The following is a 20,261-nucleotide window of genomic DNA, read 5'->3' as shown; positions in this document are numbered from 1 at the left end:
GGGAGGAGGGGAGCAGAGCAGGAGGGGTGACCACTGCCTCTGTCCTGGCAGGTACACATGAGTTGGCTGCCTCTTTGGTTTTGCACCATTCTGCTGGGAGGTGATGCAGGCCCTCTCTGCGGTGTTAAAAATCAGCATCAAGTGCAGGACAGGCAAGAGTAAGCTGGTGAGCCCCCATCCTTGAGCTGCAGGAAAAATCTGCGCGCTGTTTTTTGAAGACTTTTTCCCCACCCAACTCTTTGCTTGACTAGTTTTAACCAGTGCACAAATATTTTTTGTGCCACTTCCAAGCGAGCGTGTTTTTTGGGGAGAGATCGGTCCTTCCTGATTAACTATTAATAAGAACCACCACAGGAGAATGAAGCGCTGAGCAAACTCCATGGGAGCGGGTTGCCTGCCCTCTCCACACCATTAATGATTGACTGGGCTCAGCTCCGGTGCGACTGGGTGGTGCTGTGCCCCGTGCTGCCACTGGACCGGGCACGGTGGAGCCCTGCTTGCCACGGGCTCCGTAAGGAGCGATGCCGGATACGTGCTGGAACTTCAGGATCGGAGTTCGGTGCTCTCCCATCTTGGCGCGCAGTGTGTGCAAACACGGTGCTGCTGGTTAGTGGCACTGAGAGCTGTGCCTGGGGATGTATTTACTGAATTTATATTTCTGATAAACTGTGGCGTTGGAGTGGTGGAAAAATGTCTTCTTGGCTAGTTAAGCACTCCGAGCTTACCAGAAATGCTTGTGGACATGATTGAAACCACTTGCATCCCCAAAGAGAGCAGAGCCCGTTATAGTTCTGTGTTTTAGGAGGAAAATATATCTTAAAATACGAGTTATTGGATATTATTGAATGATTGTTGACCTTAGATGGTTTGTTTTTGGTTTTTTTTTTTTTTTTTCAATCATAGAAATCCCAATTACCTCTTTCCCATCTGCTCTCTACTTGTAACCCGCAGCTGGATTTTGCGAAGTCATGTGGTGCAAGGGGTGGGCTGCCAGCAGCTGAGCGTGTTGCCGTGGGTCTTTCCAAGCCTCTGAAAAAGCCAAAGGTTTAACGTGGTTTATCTGCTGTGAGTACTTGTGAAACATTGCACAACCTTCAGATGAAAATATTTGCTTTGCAGAAGTAGCAGTTTTTGCAACTGTAAATAGCACTTAATGCAGATTTATCAATGTAGCTCTTGTTATCAGCTGATGGGGCTTAGCAGTCGTTCTAAGGTAGACACGTATAGTAAATTATAGAGTTGTTAATCCCCAATAAATTGGTTTAGTATGTTGAATACACAGTGGGGAACCTTAATTGAAAATGTTAGTAAAGAAGTCATGGCCTTTATTGATTTACTGAAGAGAAGCAGTGGTGATGGAGGCAGGAGCAGTTTGTTTCATGAGTGTTTTCATGAGCTACCCCTCCAGCCCTGGCTGCGGCCGTTTCAGGCAGCGTGCTTTGCCTCATAGAAAGAAATTTGCCATCAAATTAGGAAAAGGTGAGTTGGCCCTTAGTGAAGCAAACAACTCGCAGGGTTTTGGTTTTAGGATATGTCTTTCTCATGACAGTAGGTTGTACTTTTAATTAAAACAGTAATCCCAGAACAAACCCTGTGGGTGTCTGGGCAGATGAAGGGTGGAGTTTTATTTGTGGGTTAAAAGAAACTTCCACATCCTGCTTTTCCTTCCAGCTTCTTATTTGTCACAAGTGGCAAACCCGGATTGCCTCATGTTAAATTTGATACAGTTACTGTTATTTAAATGTCCCTGCCCCCTTTGAAATGCGTTTTTGCTTTGAGGCAATCCTTACAGCTGATGGCTCAGTGTGTTTTGGAGAGGATTGGTCTCCTTCAGGCAGCGCAGCTTAATAGAAGCAGCAAATAAAGTGAAAAATTGCTGCAATTAAATACCGCCTGCTCTAAGCCTTGCAGCATCCCCTGTTCCCTGCGTACTGGGCTGCCTTTGACTGGGCTGTCTTGTGAGCAGCACAACAACATGCAATCCGAATGGCAGGGTTTGTAGCCTCAGTAACTGCGGGCTAGTTTTGTTTTGTTTGCAGAAGCAGAGAAAGTGCTGTTGAATACCTTGTCATTCATGCTTACTTTGTCCTGCCATCTTCTGTTGGTTCAGGTCCCTGCTGGCTGCCAGGAAAGGGAAAGGCTGTGCGTGTCTCCAGCCGTGAGCACTGCTGGGACCAGTGGGGCTCTGCAGAGACAGGGGCTCACGGTTCTCCCTCTGCCATTGAGGCCATTGGGTGACTTTCAAATTACTTCTTGAAATCTCACTCTACTTTTTTTTTTTTTTTTTTTTTGAAGTATGGAGCAGTTGAAATACTGAGAAAATTCTTGAGTGGACCAGGATCAAGCCCTGGTAAAATGAGTATCCTCATGTTCCTTCTGGTGCTGCAGAGGCCTAGCAAGAGGTCTGTAAGCACCTGAGTTGCCCAAGTGTTTTGCACATACATTGTGATGTGCTCGTGTATGTGTGTGGTTAGGTAGATTAAGTTGAAGCTAATCTTCTTTCTTTAAAAACAAACAAACAAAAAAGCTAAACAAACAAGACACAAAACACAACAAACATTTGGGGTGTTTGGAGAAGTTAGCCCTCCAAGCAAAATAATAATTAAAACAAAAAAAAAAGGCAGAAAAGAACTCAACTTGAGTTTTGCTAAGGTTATTAAAATAGGAGGAAATGGGATCCTAGGTTTTGTCAAAACACATTTGTGCAAACTGAACAGGGCCTAAACCAACCTGACACTGCCCTTTTTCAAGAGACAAATAAGCCTGTAAGAGTTCCTTATTGTAGATGTAGAAGCCCTAGCAGCAACGTGGCGTTACCCAGCGCTCCTGCAAAGGGTTTCTCTGCCTTTTCTCAGCCACCGAGAGCGCGGTCGCTCTCCCATGCTGCCTGCTAGAGCCAGGGAGCCGGCAGCGATTGTGTTCTCCACGTTGGCACGCTCACGCGAGCAGACCGGCTCTGGTGGTCGCTTACCAGGCTTGTATGCGTGGGCGTCTTTGTGTGCCAGATGTGTGATCTCTGCGTGCTGGGGAGCAGAAACGGTTGTAAGCGCAGAGTGGCGGAGCAGGAGGAAGGGCCAGGGCTGAAAACCTGTTCCTGAAAGTTACTTGAAGATGAGAAGATAGCTGCCTAATTCCTTGAGCCATATCAACCACATGCTAAATTAAATTGTAGTCCGGCACAATGCCGCTCAGTGATGCGGTTTTAATTAGTGTTCTTTGCATTAATGACTGCATGCATCTGCTGGAATCGGTGTGGTATTGATTCTTTGGTGATCATGCTACAGGAATTTCCTTTAGACAGTATTGTTGGTCGTGACCGAGAGTGATTCATGGTACAGTTCTCTTGGTGTCTGGATGACCTCTCAAAGTTTGTCTTCACTGTCAAATTAGCTCATATTATGGCTTGCGGGTTGCCCTTAAGTTGACTCCCTTCTGCACATAAAGCCCCTTATATGAGCAGGCTATTAACCCAAGCTAATATGATGCTGCTGCTAATTTGAGCTGGGGCATAAGTAAAGCCTGAGTGAGCACACTCACTTAACCGTGAACAGGACCTCTTGGTGGTGGGGCACAGCTTCATCCACGTGGGTGCTGCTTGTCCTTCCTGTGTCCCGCAGAATCCTCCTCTTCTCTGCAAAGCACACACTTGCAGCAGCAAGCGAGGACCCTAAGCATCTTTCTGATGCTCTGTCTTTTTATTGCTCTTGCCTCCTTTTAGGAGGTAACTCTTGCCGATGCTTAGTGTGGCATGTTCCTGTGCCCCAGCAGTGTCCCTTCTGGGTGCTTTGCACAGGCAGGCAGAGCTCCTCAGGGTACGCTGTGAAAAAAATCCTGAGGGGCTTGGCTTGTTGTGGCCATGGGTGCCCCAGAAATGTGAGCATCCCAGAGCCTGCGCAGCCCAGTCCGTCCAGCTGTTGGAGTGTCGCTCAGAAGTGTGGGAGCTCATGCTTGAGGCTGGCTGAACCGCGAGATGTAGCATGGGTGCAGGGTCCTTCAGCCAAGATGTATTTCTGTTCTGTTGAGTTTGGGAGCAGTGGAGTAGAGGTGAGCACGATGAGGGAGCCCAGGGGTGCAAGAATCTGTGGTTTTCCTATGATATTAGCAGGCAGATTCAAAGGGAACCCAGGAATGGTGGTGGTGGGTTGCGCTAGTCATCCCCAAGTCCAGGCTTCGGCTTCTGGCAGTGCATCAGCCACTTCAAAGGAACCTGCAAGAAATTCTCCAGAAGGATAAGGACTGCATGTCTATATGTGAAAGCTCCTTCTGATTCTCATCACTGTGGTGGCTCATGCAACTGCATTTAGTGGCCATTTGTTTTCGGGGGAGCTGAAAAAAATCCCATTTAAGGGAAGGAGTTGCTGTGCAGGGCAGCTGTGGGTAGCTGGCACTAGTAGCTGCTTGGCTGCCCTTCCCTTAAGGGAGTGGATTTGGGGCTTGTCTTGTGCGCAAGAAAAAAAGGACTAAAGCTGTTTCTGTCCATACAGCCCATACATTCACCTGAATCCTTGCAGTCTTTGATTGCTTTGTGCTTCAGCGTTACGCCCCGTGTGTCACTGCTTATGAGGACTCTGTCTCTCTGGGAGCTCAAAAGCTTGTTTAAAAGAAATTCAAGTGTGCTTTCTTCCCTGCACAGCTGTGTGCTTTTAGCATGGGCAATGTGTTCCCTCTCTTGTTCCCCCGGCCCCATCCCCAAGCTAATTCAGCTGGGGCCATGCTTTTCATACCCAATCAAGTGTGCATGGGGCCTCCATTCCAGCACTGTAAAGCCATCTACAAACATGTGGGAAGAGGATGGTGCCTATTCAGTAAGCTGTGGACTAGGCAGCTATCTTTCGACAGATTAGCCAGAGGAATTTCTATTGCAGGGCTCGATTGTTCTGAGCCCTCAGCTCCCTTTTGTGCAGGAGCAATGAAAAGTTGTGTTATGACAATGGTTGACAAAGTGTTCAATGAAAGCCGCGGTTGGCAGTGGCAGAATTTTGAGCTATCCTCCTCTTCTCCAGTGCCTGTCAGCAAAAGGTGGAGAAACGCTTTTGACATAATCTTCCACACTGACAGATAAATGGTTTTGACGTAAGGGTTGGAAACCACCTCGCTGAACAGAATTCAGCCATCATCACGGTGAACAGAGACCAGGAGTCACGTATGTCTCTGTTCCTTTGTCTGGCGAGCCAGCCAGACACCTCTGTGTTCAAAAGAGAGGTGGCTTTTCTCTGCGCTGGCCAAGTTCCCAGAGCAGAGCCAAAACTTCTACATGGATGCCTGGTCTACCCCTCACCTTGCCCAAGGAGGCAGGATTGGCATCTCATGGTTCAAAGAGCTGACAGATCCCTCCTCGCTGGCAAGCAGGACTCTTTATGTGACAGCTTTATTACTTTCGGGAGGTGGTTTCAAGGCAGGCTACATACCTGGTGGTTTCACAAGGCTTTCCTTTCAGTCGCTGCGATGTTCAGTGATCCACAGTGCCACTTTCACAATGCTAACTAAAGCCAAACACTGCTTGCTTATTTAGAAACTGGAATGGATGAATAGACAGAACAGGGTCCTTCTCACGTTGATTTAACATGTTCTCAGTTCCTGATCATGGGCATCTTAGTGACAGGAGGGAAAAACCCCTACATTGTTGGATTAAACAATACAAGGAAGACTTGAAGTATGTAATGGATAAATAACATGCAGGCACTTCTCATGCCATTAAGTCAAAGTTGTTTTTTTTTTTTAAAAAAAAACCAAACAAACATAAACCTCAGACCAGCTTCTGTTCAAAAGGGAAAAAACAATCTGAATGTTAGGGGCCACTCAAGTTGGTGGCTCTGCTGTCTTCTCTGCCATCTGTAGAAGCTTCTGACCTTTGTTGGATGCTTCCCTGAACTTACAGCCCAGGCTACTCTTGTCTGGGATTTATGTAGGTCTGTTGAATTCTATTTTCACAGTTGCCTTGAAGGAATCAAAATACCCTCCCATGAGTAATTCAACAGAAACATGTACTCATGCAGAGAAGCAGGCAGGACGCTGGGCAGTCTGCTTTCTGAGTGGGTGTGCCCACACTAAGGCTCAGCTAACCCCAGATGTGGATGCAGGTGCCGCATTTTGTGCTATGGCAGAGCAGAAATGTGACTGTTTCCGGTGCCGGGACAGCTGTGCCCCCAAGTTTGGCATCTCCAACCAGCCTGCGTCACTGGTCTGCTTGGAGAGGCCAAGCTGATGGGGACGTTGCAGCCCCAGCAGCACTTCGTGCGCTGCCGTACATTTGGGACCCATGCTTTGTGGCGGGGGAGCATCATATGCACCCATGACCTCAAGTTTTGAGTTCCCTTCTTTATTTGCATTACTGGAGCCCAACCAAGATTGAGGCCTCATTTCATCAGCATTGGGTAAACCGAGACAATACCTACCTCAATTTTATTTACAGTCTAAATAGACAAGGGAGACAAAGGGTGGCTGTGGAAACAAAAGCTATGGAGAGGTGATGTGACATGACCCGGTCACCCAGCAGGAGATTAAGAGATCCAGGAATAGATGGAGGCTTCCTGACTCCCGGTCCCAATGATCTATCTATTGGAGCACGTTAATTCTTTCTTCCATTTGCATGCTGTGACTAGCATCACAAACACTGTCTGAGTTCTGGGAAACCCATCCTGTGATTGCTAATGCTTCAGGCTAGAAATTCCTGGGCATTTTTAATATAAGTTAAAATAGAGCTAGTCTCAGAAATGGAGTAAACTGTTTATTTTGGTGTATCTATTTAATTTCAGTTCTCCTGCTTATTTTGCACTGACCCTGTATTTCTAACTTTCATTTCCCCACTGACTTCTGAGCAGTGTATTGTGCATTTGGTGAGGATAGATGGCTGTCGGAGTGGGTGGCGTGGGCGGGACTGAAGACTTTGACGTACAAGAAGGTGGGCTTCACCTGTATTTCTCCTGTAACCATTGGAAAGTCTTTCTGTTGCTGGAGTAGGCAAAATATGATTGTGCTATCTGAAGTGCCAGCTACTTGTGCAATGACTTTGATGTTCAGACTTCTCAGATGACAGCAACAGTGACCAGAAAGTTGCTTTGGATGATGTTAAACCATGGCCATGAAATCCTTTAATTTACAAAGACCTTTGTTTTTTCACTTGTGAACTTCAGGAGTTCACATCAGCGTTGCTGGGTGTTTGAGCGTTGGCTAAGCCAACAAGTGTAGGAACGATCAGTTTGGTGCCTGTGATTCTCAGTGTTCATAAAACAGCCTCTTAGCCTGTTGCAGAGGAATGTTTTGAGGATAAATACGTTACTTTAAGAAATGCAAAGATTTGCAGCGATGGAAGGCATAGAAATATATTAAATCGGGTGGATTCATGCACGGTCGTGACCGCGGTTGTATTTCCCCCTCACAGTTTGTCACTAGTGTTTCTGTGTCAGCTTTATCTTTATTGTGTTGAGCCTGTAAGACATTACCTGTTGTATTTTCTCATTTTGCCTGTACATCAGGCAGGGACAAGCTCCAACTTGATTTTGCTGTGTGGTTTAAAAAAAAAAAAGTAGTAATGTAATCTGTGGGCAAATTGCACTTTAATTCGTAATTGTGCTATGAATATGGACTTGGCTTTCAAACGCACTCTGAGTTTAAACTGCAGTTTGACTTTTATTTAGATGAATGCCTTTGAGTTCATAGTGAAATGGATATCTGCTGTAGGCTGGTATTGATTTAAAGGTCTCTTGAGTGTTTTAAGACAGTAGGGGCTTACAGAACAGCGTATTTTAAAACTAGATGCTTGGTTAGGTTTTACACTCCTGTGTAGCTTCAGGTCTAGGTTCTGTTAAGAGCCAGCTTAAGCTGTTGATTTGTAGAGCCTTCTTTCACAGCGGGTATTGGCAAAAGAATTGAACATTTCAGGCAAGATGCAAGGAGCCATCTTCAGAGCCTCTGAAGCGAAGGGGATCGGCGTGTGCGTGAGAATTATCGGATAGTTCCCATGTGCAGGGGAACGCTTTGAGGGCTTCCCATAAATGCATTATATGAGAGCAAGTGATCAATAATTGCTTTTTTAGCTCGAAAGAGGCTTTTATCGCTTCCTGCTAATCATGCAAAGTTGGTGAGCTTTGTAGTCTTTCAAGTCTTAGTGTTAGTGTTGCTGTGGGTCTAGATTTCTTTTTGGATTGCCTCAAAGTGCAGTGGCTTAGCAGTTCAAACAGGAGGTCTCTGTGCTCTTCTGTCAGCTGCCCATTTTTTTATGCCCTTCAGCTCCTGGGTCACATAGCGTGGGTAAAAGTTCAGTAGGTGCCTTGGTGACTTAGGACCTGTTTACCTGTTTGGGCTCTAGACCTGCTTGGGTTCTGTGGGCACAGCTTTAAAACAAAGAAAATATACAAAACAGGGAAGATTGGCCAATTTTCTAGTCAGACTGGCTTGGTGGTTTGAATAAGCAGCTGAATGTTTGCGGGCTTATCTAAAATCAGGCCAGGGATCTTTTGGGTCGTGTTCAGAGGTGCAGTAAGAGGGTGTAACCTCCCTGCAGAGGAGGCAGGAGGGTTGAATTTTACCCAGGATAATATCCCAGAGCTGGGTGTGGAGCAGCAATAGGTACCCCTCACAGTTTCCTTACAACTTCTTGCGGCTGCTTTTCTTGCTACCACACATCAATTTGCCTCCTCCCTCTTTAGATTACACACTCACAGGAACATGCCAACACTGCGTACATCATGTTAATTAGGCCATTTGTTAATTTCCACATCATTAGTCACTTGGTCTTAATTTATCTGTGCTCTCCTGATAAGTCCCTCGCTGCAGGTTTGACCTGTGCGGTGTGCTGATGGTGCGTACCTTGGAGGGGAGACTTGGCTGTCGCGCTGTGGGATGCTACAGCAGCGCATGGCAGAACTCTTGTTTGTGCCTGTCAGTCAGTGCTTGTTCTTCACATTATTTGTCTGTTTGCTGAGCCTAGCAATCCTCGCAGTGCCTTCCTTCCAGAAGCACATTAAGCAGCTACTCTGGCTGTATTTCCAAACAGGGATGTCCTGTGAGGCAGGTCCGCTCTCCTGGCAGGCTGTTTTCAAATAAGACACAGCACAATTTATTTGCCATCCTCTCCACTGGTGAAGTGCTATAAAACGATCTAGATTTGGGGTGTCAGGTAGCTGGAAAGCATTGGTTGGGACTGTTGAAGAGCAAAGTGTGTACTGCTGTGTGACCAGCTGAAAGCTGTGATCACAGTGATTTAAAAAAAAGTTTAAAATAAAAAAAAAACAGACCCCAACATTTAGTCATATACTAATAATATCATCTTGTTAGAAAAGATAGAATGTATTTTGTGTTTACACATAGCAGGTGTATGTACCTATGTATGTCTTTGTACGTAATACACAGTGGTATATAAAAAAATACACTGAATGTAGCTATAAAATATTTAGCAGAAGGTTTGTTGATGGTTTCAGTTCAGGCTTTAATTTGTCAGGAAATATCCTATTCATCTGTGATTAGTTTTGTGGTTCTGAATAACCAATAGAAGAATAATAAATGTAATTGTGTAGAGACAAATTAAGACCACACTAATGCAAAAGCAGGAAAAGCTTAGGGAGAGCTAGATAACCATTTGATCACAGAACTGAAGTAACTCACTCATGTATTCAGCAGAAGAGTGCTGCTCTGCCATGATTAAGTGCTCTTGTTAAAAACAAATGCACCCTTCCAGTGCAGTCCAGAATAATGAAGATGACTGTGTTTTGCTGAGCGCAGTAACTGCAGTGTGCTGATCCCGCTGTCTTTTATTTTAACAGAAACCTGAGCTACAACAAGTTGACGGAGATTGATCCTTCAGCCTTTGCAGAGCTGTCGAACCTGCAGGAAGTGTAAGTATTCTTTCAAAGGTATTAATTGTGTTTTGCCTGAGCGGGTTGTGGGCCAGGAGGAAATTGTATATAGTTTCCTAAGACAGTACTTTCCTTTAGCTAGTTTAAATGAGCGGATCTGACTTAGTGTGGAGAGGTTTTTTTTTCCTCCATATTGTACCTGTGCTGTTTATTTTAAACTAATCAATTAGCAGAACACAACATCCCAATTACAAGAGCGTAGCTGTTATTGGAAATCATTGGAGTTTGCCTCCCTCAGTCTTGTGCAGTGCTCTGAATGAACAGTTCAGCTAACACACCTGAGCATACACACAAAGCTCCTTGCTGAAAGGATAACCCTGAAGCAAGGCAGAACAGCCTGCATCGTGACACCTGATGCCAACCTAACCCAAATCTCCCAGGAAACAAAGGTGTAGTGTAGTGGATAACAAAGCACTTAACTGTCTCCTCTCTTAGACATTTGTGCTCCTTTTGGAACCAGCACAATTTCTGTTTGAAGTCTGCTAGGAGAGCCTAAAACAGCAGAACTGTCTTCTGCTTTGATGGGGGAAGAGAAGGAGCTGGTGAAGGTCTGAGGGGCTGTGCCAGACCTCCCTTGCCAGTAGAAAAAAACCTTATTTGGGGAATTGCAGGATTTCCTAGCTCCTGGCCTGTGTAAACGCTCAGCAGTTACACTTGCAGAGGAGCTGTGCTTGTCAGCTCTTCACAGTGATTGCTGGAGCTCTGATTTTGGGTTTTGAAAAACGAAAGTGACTAAAATTGCAAGCGGTGGGTTGAGGTAATGAGCTCGCGTTTGAATGTTGAATCGCTGGCATACTTGAGGTTTGGGCTCTGTTTGAAGAGCTACTGATGCCTCATGGGAAACTGAAAAAACATTTCCTTTCAGAAACAATACTGAGCTCTGTGTATATCTTGCATTTTCTCTTGTCCTCTGTCTGTTTTCATTAAGTCTTGGCTCTGGGGCTTGTGGAGGGGCCAGATCCTGCGATTCTTAAATAGGGGAAAGGGTTCCCATCAGTGAGAGTTCTGCCTGACTAACGCCTGCAGGATTGGACCGTGGGGATTAATGTAGCATCTCTCTCCTTACCTGATTGCCCCTGGCTCCCCCTGCTTACGCTACCAGTAGGGACTTGCTAGGGATCATGATTAAGTGAGGAGCATGCATCAGGAGTGACTGCAGTGCTCTGCAATCAGCTCATCGTGATCATCCTAGAGAGCAGTCAGGGAGGGGAGAGAAAGTGATGCAGGTGAGCAAAATGCTGCCTGCAGGATCTGTTTTCACAACTCTTCTTTAAACTGTGGCAAGCCTTAAATTGCTTTGTGCTTAGAGAAGAGAATTGCAGCCCTGATCCCCTGAGACTCTAGAGTTATCCTAACATGATTGTGGCTTAGCAATAGCTTTTATTTGTGGAAGTGCCTGAAGGCATGTAACTGCAGGGAGCGTGGGGCTGGGAAATGTGTGCGGCTTCTGATTCCTTAGGTAAGGAGCTCCCTTGTGCAAACCGCTGCACGCGTCAGGAGCAGGACAAGCCCTGCACTGAACAGTCAGCTGCTAAAAAAAGATACCAGGGTTTAGGGGAGGTAAGTAATGCAGCCCACGAAGTAATAGTGCAGATAAGAGCTGCTTGCTGTGTCAGAAAGGCAGGGTTAGGGAAACAGGAGGGAGCTGAACAGTGAGTAGGAGGGCAAGGGAGCAGTCAGAAATGGGAGACTGGAAGGGAGGCAGAGGTCTGGAGCAGAGCCTTGGAAGGCAGACTCTGGAAAGTGTGAGGGAGAAGCTCTATTAAAAGCCCTATCTACCAATCTCGGTTGCTTTTGAATAACAGCTAAACCACAGACCACTCAAATAAACTGCATTTCACAAAGAGAACCACATCTATACTGCCAGAGCATCTCCTTTCTGAGGGGTTTTGTTTTTTTTGTTTTTTTTTTTAAGCACTTTAAAAACTTTCATGAAATAAGCATCATGCTGTGGCACGTCTTGAGAGCAAGTCAGTGTTTTGCTGTGCGTGCTATGCTGGGCAAACCAAGTCACCCCCAGGGAAAGAGATTGGCCCAAATAATAGATACATTGATAAGTCCTGAAACCTCCCGTGATGCTTCAAACACAGTGCCTGTGGTTCCTGAGCATTACAGATGAGGTGCAAAGCTCTGTGTGTGTCTCTGTCAATAATTAGTGCGCTATGTTTTGAAAACCTTGTTTTTCCTTGATTTTAAGAAAATGTCTGGAAACTGAAAGATTTAAACTTTATAGCTTATCTTGGATGCTCTGTTTTGTTTTACTGAGATTGTAATAAAGTAATAGCTGTATTTACCTTACACTTTTCCCTGGGTGTAGGCAGTTGTTTGGAAGTTTGGGGTTTATTTTTTGTTGTTTGAGAAGCTTTTTTTTTTTTCCTTAAAAGTTTTAAGTGTTTGTGGGATGAAATTTAGTGGCTCAGTGATACAAAACCCTATGATCCCACATGCTCTGAAATAAGTAGCTTTGTGCTGATGGAGGCTTAGGTGGTACGGGCTGGAGTGGGATCTTACTTTCCTTCAGGACACCTATGCTTTCTCTCATCTGCTTTGATGGCTCCCCCTAATTACACTCCTCTGAAGTCCATCTATTTTCGTATCTTGATTGAAAGAGCAGGGCAGAGGGTGCTGCTGTGTGGGTTAGGCCCTGTGGTCCTTTCTGGGCTTTTCTCAGGTCATATGGATCATGGGATCCATGAAAGTGATGGTTGCGCAGTTCTCAGATTTTCCAAGCTCATTTGTAACAAAGAAGTAGTAAGTGTGCCAAAATCCGCCTCCAAACAACTCACCTTTTATTTTCTAAAGTGCCTTTCACTGAAAGCTCTGGAGAGCTGTGCTATTTTTGAGCAGGCTCCATTTCAGCTTGACACCAGCCTGGCAACCGAACCGTAAATATTTTATATGGGTGACCCCCTTCCTCCTCTGCCTCGGCATCCAGAGGCTGCAGGTTTGTGTTATCAAAGGTGAGGGCTGGGGAAGAGAAGGGAGACTGAAAGTTTAAATTTGTTGAGCCTGGCTTTTGGGTTTGTTTTTTTTTTACTTTTTTTTTTTGCTATTTTTTTGTTTCTTTACATGGGGGAGGGGGAAGATGAGAGGGAAATCCCAAACAAATACTGAGCTCAGCTATCTCCTCTGCATTGGCAACTGGTGCCTGCGAGCCAAGAGAGAAAATGAAGTGGGAGAACCACTTCTGCCTGACTGCTGACCTGACAGGAGGCTGATATATGAAAATCACACTTATGTCAGAGGAGGTTTGACCAGTTATGAGATGCGGATCCGTGTCAGAGCTGTTTAACCAGAGCTGACCCAGGCCAGCAAAGGGTGGGCCTAATTCTCCTTCTCCTGTGCCTTTCAAAAAGATGCTCAGTGGATGTTGATGAAAACATGGCACAAATATAAGCATTTTAATGCTCCTTTCCAGCTTGCTTTGTGCCCTTGAAAGCTCTAGACCTTGCTATAATATGAGCAGCAATGAGCTTTTGGTTGCAAAGTGGAGCTCCTTGCTGAATTGCAATGCATCTGGCTTTTTCCCTTTCATTTTAAGGTACGGGTATAATGTCAGAGGCAGAGCTGAGGCTGAGGAAAGCTTTTATCCCAGCAGTGCCTGGAACTCCTCGTGAAATCAAATATCTTGCCTACTCTCAGAGGAGTCAGAAGGAAGTTCTGGGATGGATGTACCGCTGCCCTCTCCCACCTGCCAAAAATAGCTTTAAAGGAAATAAAAATTAAAAAATAAAAAACCCGAACAAATCCAAGCCACTATAATTTAGGATTGCCCCAACCTGTGCCCAGGGCTTAGCACACCTTAGCTGTGCCACGCTCCCCTGCCTGCTACGGGATGCTCTGCTTCTTGCACCCCAATTTTGATCTTTTCGAGGTCCCGTTGCAGAGCCGCTGCAGCAGGGGAACAGATTAAAGGCAGGCAGCAGAGAGACCCAGCGAGGCTCTGCCGCAAGCAATGGCTGATCGGGGGCGGCTGGGGGGTCCTGGGGAGCCGCCGTGTGCTGCCCGGCCGGGGCTTGGCTTTAATTGCTTCAGCATGCGGTGGTGGGGGGTGGGCGAGCGGGCAAAATGGCTAAGAAATTAGGTAATTTTCAAGCAGCCAGACAAGCGACTGTTACAGTAATTAATTGACTAATTCACCATACAAACAAGGGCTCTTTAAACCAAGGAAGAGCTGGTCACATGGCGAGGATCTGTTTTCAGTCAGAAAAACACTTCAAACATTAGGCAATTCAGGGGGACACTTTTGAACTGGTGATTCCAGGAGCGGGCCCTGTCTGCAATTGCCATTAGCCCTGGGGGTCCACACAGTGCTCCCCAGCTGGCTGACTGCAGCAGGTCACCTGTTTTTGGTGGTATTATTGTGCCCAGTCTCGGGTTTTTTGTGTGTGTGTGTGTGTTGCTGGCTTTGTGGGGCTGCCCTTGGCCTGGTGTGGAGAGGAGGCCTGAGGCCGCCATGGCACCCTGCCGGGCCCTCGGGGCCTGGCTGAGTGGGGGCTGCTGCTTGGGGATGGAGTTAAATTCGTTGTCTTAAGGCAGCAGGACCCAGTTACCTCATGGCTGTGGGTGCAGACAGTCTCCTATCTCAGGCTTGGCTCCCTGACCACTGTGGAAACTCAAGCTGATGGAGGGCTGTCGCACAGTGTGTTCCTCAGTGGCACTTTACTGAAGGTAGTGGGTGGTAGGGGAAAAAAAGCCTTGCTTTTATAGAGGAAAAAACTATGGGACCAGTTATGGTGGCTTTTACTTATTAAAGGGTTGGGAGGATAAACTGAGACTGTCAGACACAGACAAACCCTTTGAGATGTAGGCCTCTGCCAGAATGTCGGTGTTTCCAAAGAGCTGAGGAAATGGATGAGGAAGCGCTGCGACTGGCCTCTGCTCTCGCATGCTTGGCCGTAGGCTGCTTGCTTCAACAATTAATTTCTGTTTGTTGCAGGCAACTGAACAACAACGAGCTGACTGCCATTCCCTCCCTGGGACCTGCTGCTTCCAGTGTCCGCTCCCTCCACCTGTAAGTCATTGCTCCCTCTTTCAGCTTTTTGATTTTGGGCTGTTTGTGGGGTAGGTGTAGCTGCTACTGACTGAGAGTTTTGTGTCACACCCACTTCTGCTGACTCTTCAGATTTCACAATTAGTCTTGTTGGCACCCTAATTAAGAAACATCTTCTGAAGTGTCATTTGCACAAGGTTGGGCTCAATTGATGTTATGCTTATGGTCAGTGTTAACTTAGGTTAGTAAACTCCACAGGTTAGTTGCATATTGAGTAAAATTATTTTTTCTCATCTGCCTTTGAGTTTCAATGATTATGTCCTACTTGTGCTATTAAAGGAGTACATAATTTTACCTTTTCTTTATTGTTCTCCTTTTTTTTTTTTGTTTTCTTCCCTGGCCTTGTTCTGATCATTTCTTCTTTTCTCTTAAAGCCAGACTATTCACATCTTAATCTTCCAGAGAACTCATTCCAGACCTGTTTTTATGGTCTCTTTCAACTTTTTTTTTTTTTCTTATTTCTTTTGAGAGAGTGATTTGTGATTGTAAGGCTAGATCTGCAGAAGCTTTGAAGTTCCTAACTTGGGTAGTTTAGATGCCTGCAGAAGTGTTAGACACCTGAGAGCCCTTGTCTCTGACACAGAGGGTCCCAGGTCTTGGATGCTGCTGAAGGGAAGAAAGACATTATAATATCAGACTTCTTAGTACCTTAAGAGTGTGGATTTCCAAAATCATTTTTGCATGTGTCTGCTTGTAATGCACACCAAGAAGGAATTTTGCTGAGGTATGCGTGATACCTCCCAAGTTCCTGGGAAGGGGAAGTGGTTATAGCTAATACGGACTCCTGCAAAGTGCTTGAGCAGTTCAAGCAATGGCTTCCAGCATGCATGGCCTTGCAGCGTACACCCGCAGGCAGGTGTCTGTATTTACCATGGATTCACTTTTCCTTGTAGTGGAAAATGCTCGTGTCCATACTACCAGGTGACTGGCCTCTCATGCTCGAAAAACTCTGACTTATTCTGAGACAAGCTTAATTGGTTGACTGGAAGTATATTCCTGTTACTTAAATCAAGGACAGGATTGAGTGAAATGAACTGGCAGCATTCCTGCTATTCCATTAGGCAGTGTTAAAATATGTAAAGCAGAACAACCCCCTCACTGTCTTAATTCAGTTTAAGGGTCTTTGTTTCAAATTGATGTCCATATCTCACTCCTAGTGTGAAGTGAATTTAGGTTTTGTTTGAGATACAGTGCCTTTGATCTGATTCTTGGGTATACCGTGTTCCTGCAGAGCTTACAAAGAGCCGAAGTGCTGCTCTGCTATCATCAGCGCTGGATCTAGCAAGTGTCTCTGTTGACTGCCTAAGTAACCACTTCACCTCCTGGGTGGAGGGGTGGCTTGTGTCTCAGCAGTTATCAGACCTGTCAAATGTGTCACATGCAGCTGGTGTGAAACCATCTTGTTTGATTTCTGCCTCCTGCCGCAGCCTCTCTCTGCTTGCGTGACCACATGTGAAGTCTGGATGCGTGATCAGGGGGCTGCTGGCTGCAGAGCAGGGCGGTAACTCGCTCCGAGCAGCGTCCCTTGTTGAAGGCACGATCCTCTGACATGAGAGGCCATCTGCCTGCCACTTGAACTGAGCTTGCCAAGCTGCGGCAGGACCCGCTAATATGCACTGGGATTCAAAAAAACTCCAGAAATCTGATTTATGGGTGGAAAGCTTGCATACCGTTTACCATCCAGGATATAGTTTTAGGCCCCCCAAATCGGCTTTTCTTTCTCACAAAGTCTGTAAATGATCTGAGTTTCACAAGCCCCTGTTGTTATTTTTGCTATTAATTTAGCCATTGGCAAAGGACCAAATTGCTAGAGCTTTGGTTGTGGGTTTTTTTTTTTTTTTTTTAATTCCTGAAATGAAATAAGCAGTTTGGAAAGGAGAAATAATGACTGGTGGAAGGCAGTAGATTTACAGCTCCTCTGAAATTTCAGAGTAGTGCAGAAGGAAAGGGAAGGTACAAAGCCAAATGATAAAAGGACGGTATTCTAAACAGACCTGCTTAGTATCACCTTCCAGAAATCTGTATTGCTTTCCTCAGCTGCTACACATAAATAACTCTGATAGTGGGATTTGTAATGCTGCTGTCATACTTCTGCAAGAAGGATCTCTTTGTTTAGTTTGTTTCGGAGAATGCCACTTTCTTCCCCCCTTGCATTTCCTTTTAATTTTTTGTTAGAGGTAAAAATAATCTGAAATATGTTTTGAAGTACCTGCTTTAATCGATGTTGCTGACTGACTCACGTTGGAATGATTTGCTGAGGAAGTGAAGCTTTCTCCATCCTTGGGAGTCTTTAAATCAATTGGATGGCTTCCTAAAAGATGGTCCTTTAGTTCAACTCTAGGTTAATGGGCTTGATACGCCAATTGTTGGGTAAAGTTCTCTGGCTTTGTGTGATGTCAGGAATCAGATTATATGGTCATACTGGTTTCTTCTGGCCTTCAAATTTGTGAAGTAATAACTGGGGAGGCTGCCAAACCAAACCCAGAGTGAAGACTCATAATGAAGACTGTGTACTGAGAAACTGGTTTATGTTTAAGTATATAGTGTTACAGTGTGTTCTTACTGCTAAAGAAAAATAAATACATTTCCTTTTTTTTTTCTTCAGTGTTTAGAAATGTGTGAAGTGTGTTTACCTCACAAACCTCTGAAGTAGGTTTTGTATATTGCATGTGGTTAAGTATTTCCAAAGGGCTGTGAATGTATTATAAAAGCAAGGATTATGTATTTGTCACTCGGAACAGCAATTTTGAATTAGTTTCTTCATTTCCAGCTCTTCCTAAACTGGGGAAGAGACGACTTCTCCTTTTGGTGCTGGGAGAAAGAAATCTGCCATACTGCCAAACTCAAATTTTCCATAAAGGTTTTTTTAATGAGCTTCATCACTTTGCACTCCCTGTTTTGGGTTTCCCATACCTGTCTCCACTCAAAACTTGCTTGACCCCACATGTGTGGACTGTGGGCCACTTATGTATTTATGTAAGCATGTGGGAATTTGTTGGAGAGAGAATTCTCAAGGCTTTCTGCAAATCTTTGGGTGTTTCAGACTGCAGTTGGATGCAGACATAACATGTATCAAACATGCTATGGCCTAATGTACTACCATGAAGTTTAGTTCAGTTTAATTATTTCTTGAAGAGTCAATTTGTTTGCCATGCATGTTGAAAATACTGCCGAAGTTGTTCATCTCAAAAAGAGCAAACATAAGGGACTTGATAAGGCTTTTAATAGAAAGGGAAAAATAATCTATGTACAGTTTACCAAATAAAGACAGATATTAAAGGCAAACATCTGTTAGTGCAAACAAAAGCCAGGAAATTCAGCTGGGAGGGGGAGAGACTGAATCTGGATTCATTCTGAAATTACATCGGAGTAGCTGAGAGGAGAATCTCGCCTAAAATTCCCACAGCACTTGTAATTTAGCTACAGTTCCTAGACTTGGACATTTGGGAGTTGATGGCAGGATGTTTTCACTGACATGCTCTTGGCTGAGGATTTCCCTTCCCGATGTTCTGCTGTAGCTCAAGTGTGTTAACTCTGTACGCTCTTGAGAAGACTGTTACCTGATCTGGTGGGGAAGGGGAAGATGGAAGAAACCATTTATTTGCAGCAGAACTGAGTCTGTTCATATCCAACTTCCTCACTAACTTGCATGGAGAGTCTCTTAGCCTTGCTAGCATGCCCAGCAAGAGGAGAACCTGAGTTGCAAGAAGCTCTGCATTGGTCTGTTACTACAGGTTTCCCACAAACCTCAGCCCTTACTCTGGGGACTGTCTGCCACTGCTTCATCTACCTGCCTGTGGGTAAAATGCATCCTGGAGGGCTTTTGGGATGTCTGCATGGGATGATGGATGTTGATCCTTGTGCTCTGCCCTGGCTCCAAGGTGGCCAGCCTGATTCAGTCAGCATCCACCGTCGCAGGCACGCCAGCACAGGCTGTTACGCAGCTGTGGAGCTCAGTGGAGAGCCTGCTAACCAGACCTCTGAAGCAAGCCTGGTAAACAGGCACACTCTGCCACATCCTTAGCTGGCTAGGAATTAAGGAAGTTAACAGATTAAACACTTAAAATAACTTTCGTTTCTTTCACTCTAAGTCTTTTAAGCCCCCAATCAGTTAGGAACAAAGGGGAAAGTGACCCACGGCAGTCAGCTGTATGTTAGCAGCAGTCAAAGCTGCTTGAGATGCTTTTGCCCCATGATCTTGCCCTGAATAAGTGCAGATAACAAGGAAGTCAGAATAGAGATCTTTGGAGCAAAGGAGTGTGAAATAGGATTAGCTGATTCACAGAGGATGCAATGACATTCTGCAGTGTATTTACTGGGGAAAGCGAAATCAATAGGACTACTCTGCTGCCAAACTGAGCATAAAAGTCTCTTGAAGAAAATCAATCTGCTTTACAGGCTCATTAATGTAAAGATCAATTCGCATTAAATTGTAATTAAACAGAGAAGGCTAACAGGAGAAGAGTAAGTGATCTACTGTGCCACAGGCAAAAATATATCATTTAAAATTTGAAAACTAAATACATGGAGAATTGGAAACTGGGAGTGGCAGAGAACATGCTAGGTGTGCTTGAAAGGACTGGTGAGCTCCGGTGCCGATTGGGGCAGCATGGTCCTCGTGAAAAGGAGGGTACTCTGCTGTTCCATCTGGATGTCAGGGGTGAGACAGGCCAAAGAGTGCAGCCAGTAATTTCTGCGTCAGGAGTAATGTTTGCATTTGAATTGCATGGTTTCTTGGAGAGCTCTTCCTCTAAGTGTTGGGGACTTCAGTATAGGTCTAGTTAAATTAGTCACATTGTTAGTACTGTGACCCTTGTTTCTTGTCTGACTTTGGCTTTAATTTTCACTGTATCTCATTAGACCTTTGTACTGGATTAGAGTTGTCTGGCCTTGGAGATCCCTAACGCGGCAGAATTGACATCGTACTATTGATCCTCCTCCTGGAGCCGTAGCCTCGTGCTTTCTTAGTGAAGGCTTGGGAAAGCAACTGTTATTTTAGTGCTGTTTGCACTGCTTCACTAGTGTTGTCAAATGGGGTTTGCAGAGCCCTTTCTACAGACCCGTGTGGTCCATTAGATTCTTTGAGCTGCTGTTTTGCTTTCGCCCAAGACAAACATGTCTTGCTATGTTAGCTGAAACAATGCTAGCAGTCACTGTGCTCTATTGATCCAAGTGTGATCTAGCAAATACACCTTCGTTTTAGCAAGCTTTTCCCAGGAGCTGAGGTGGTGATGTTGAGGTGTGTGATTCCAGTTCGTTTCTGCTTTTCACGTCAAGATGGTGAAGACTTGGCTGGGTATCAGGAGAACTGCAGCTTCAGTTCCTGCCCGTGGCAGCCTTTCTGGGTAACTGCT

At 45.2% G+C, this 20,261-nt stretch overlaps 1 protein-coding gene across 1 annotated transcript in view; it reads left to right on the top strand.

The window, feature by feature from the left end:
- LRIG1 (leucine rich repeats and immunoglobulin like domains 1) overlaps nucleotides 1-20,261 on the top strand; it is a 94,338-nt gene that overhangs the window by 26,340 nt on the left and 47,737 nt on the right. The window contains exons 2-3 of the mRNA XM_086755339.1: nucleotides 9,762-9,833; nucleotides 14,794-14,868. Of these exons, the coding sequence (XP_086611465.1) occupies nucleotides 9,762-9,833; nucleotides 14,794-14,868 (147 nt within the window). The remainder of the gene's footprint in view (nucleotides 1-9,761; nucleotides 9,834-14,793; nucleotides 14,869-20,261) is intronic.

The sequence above is a fragment of the Chlamydotis macqueenii genome, chromosome 10 (assembly GCF_036417535.1).
Source record: "Chlamydotis macqueenii isolate bChlMac1 chromosome 10, bChlMac1.mat, whole genome shotgun sequence".
Lineage (NCBI taxonomy): Eukaryota > Metazoa > Chordata > Aves > Otidiformes > Otididae > Chlamydotis > Chlamydotis macqueenii.
The sequence above is the reverse complement of the archived record's forward strand: the minus strand, read 5'-3'. Positions and strand labels throughout refer to the sequence as shown.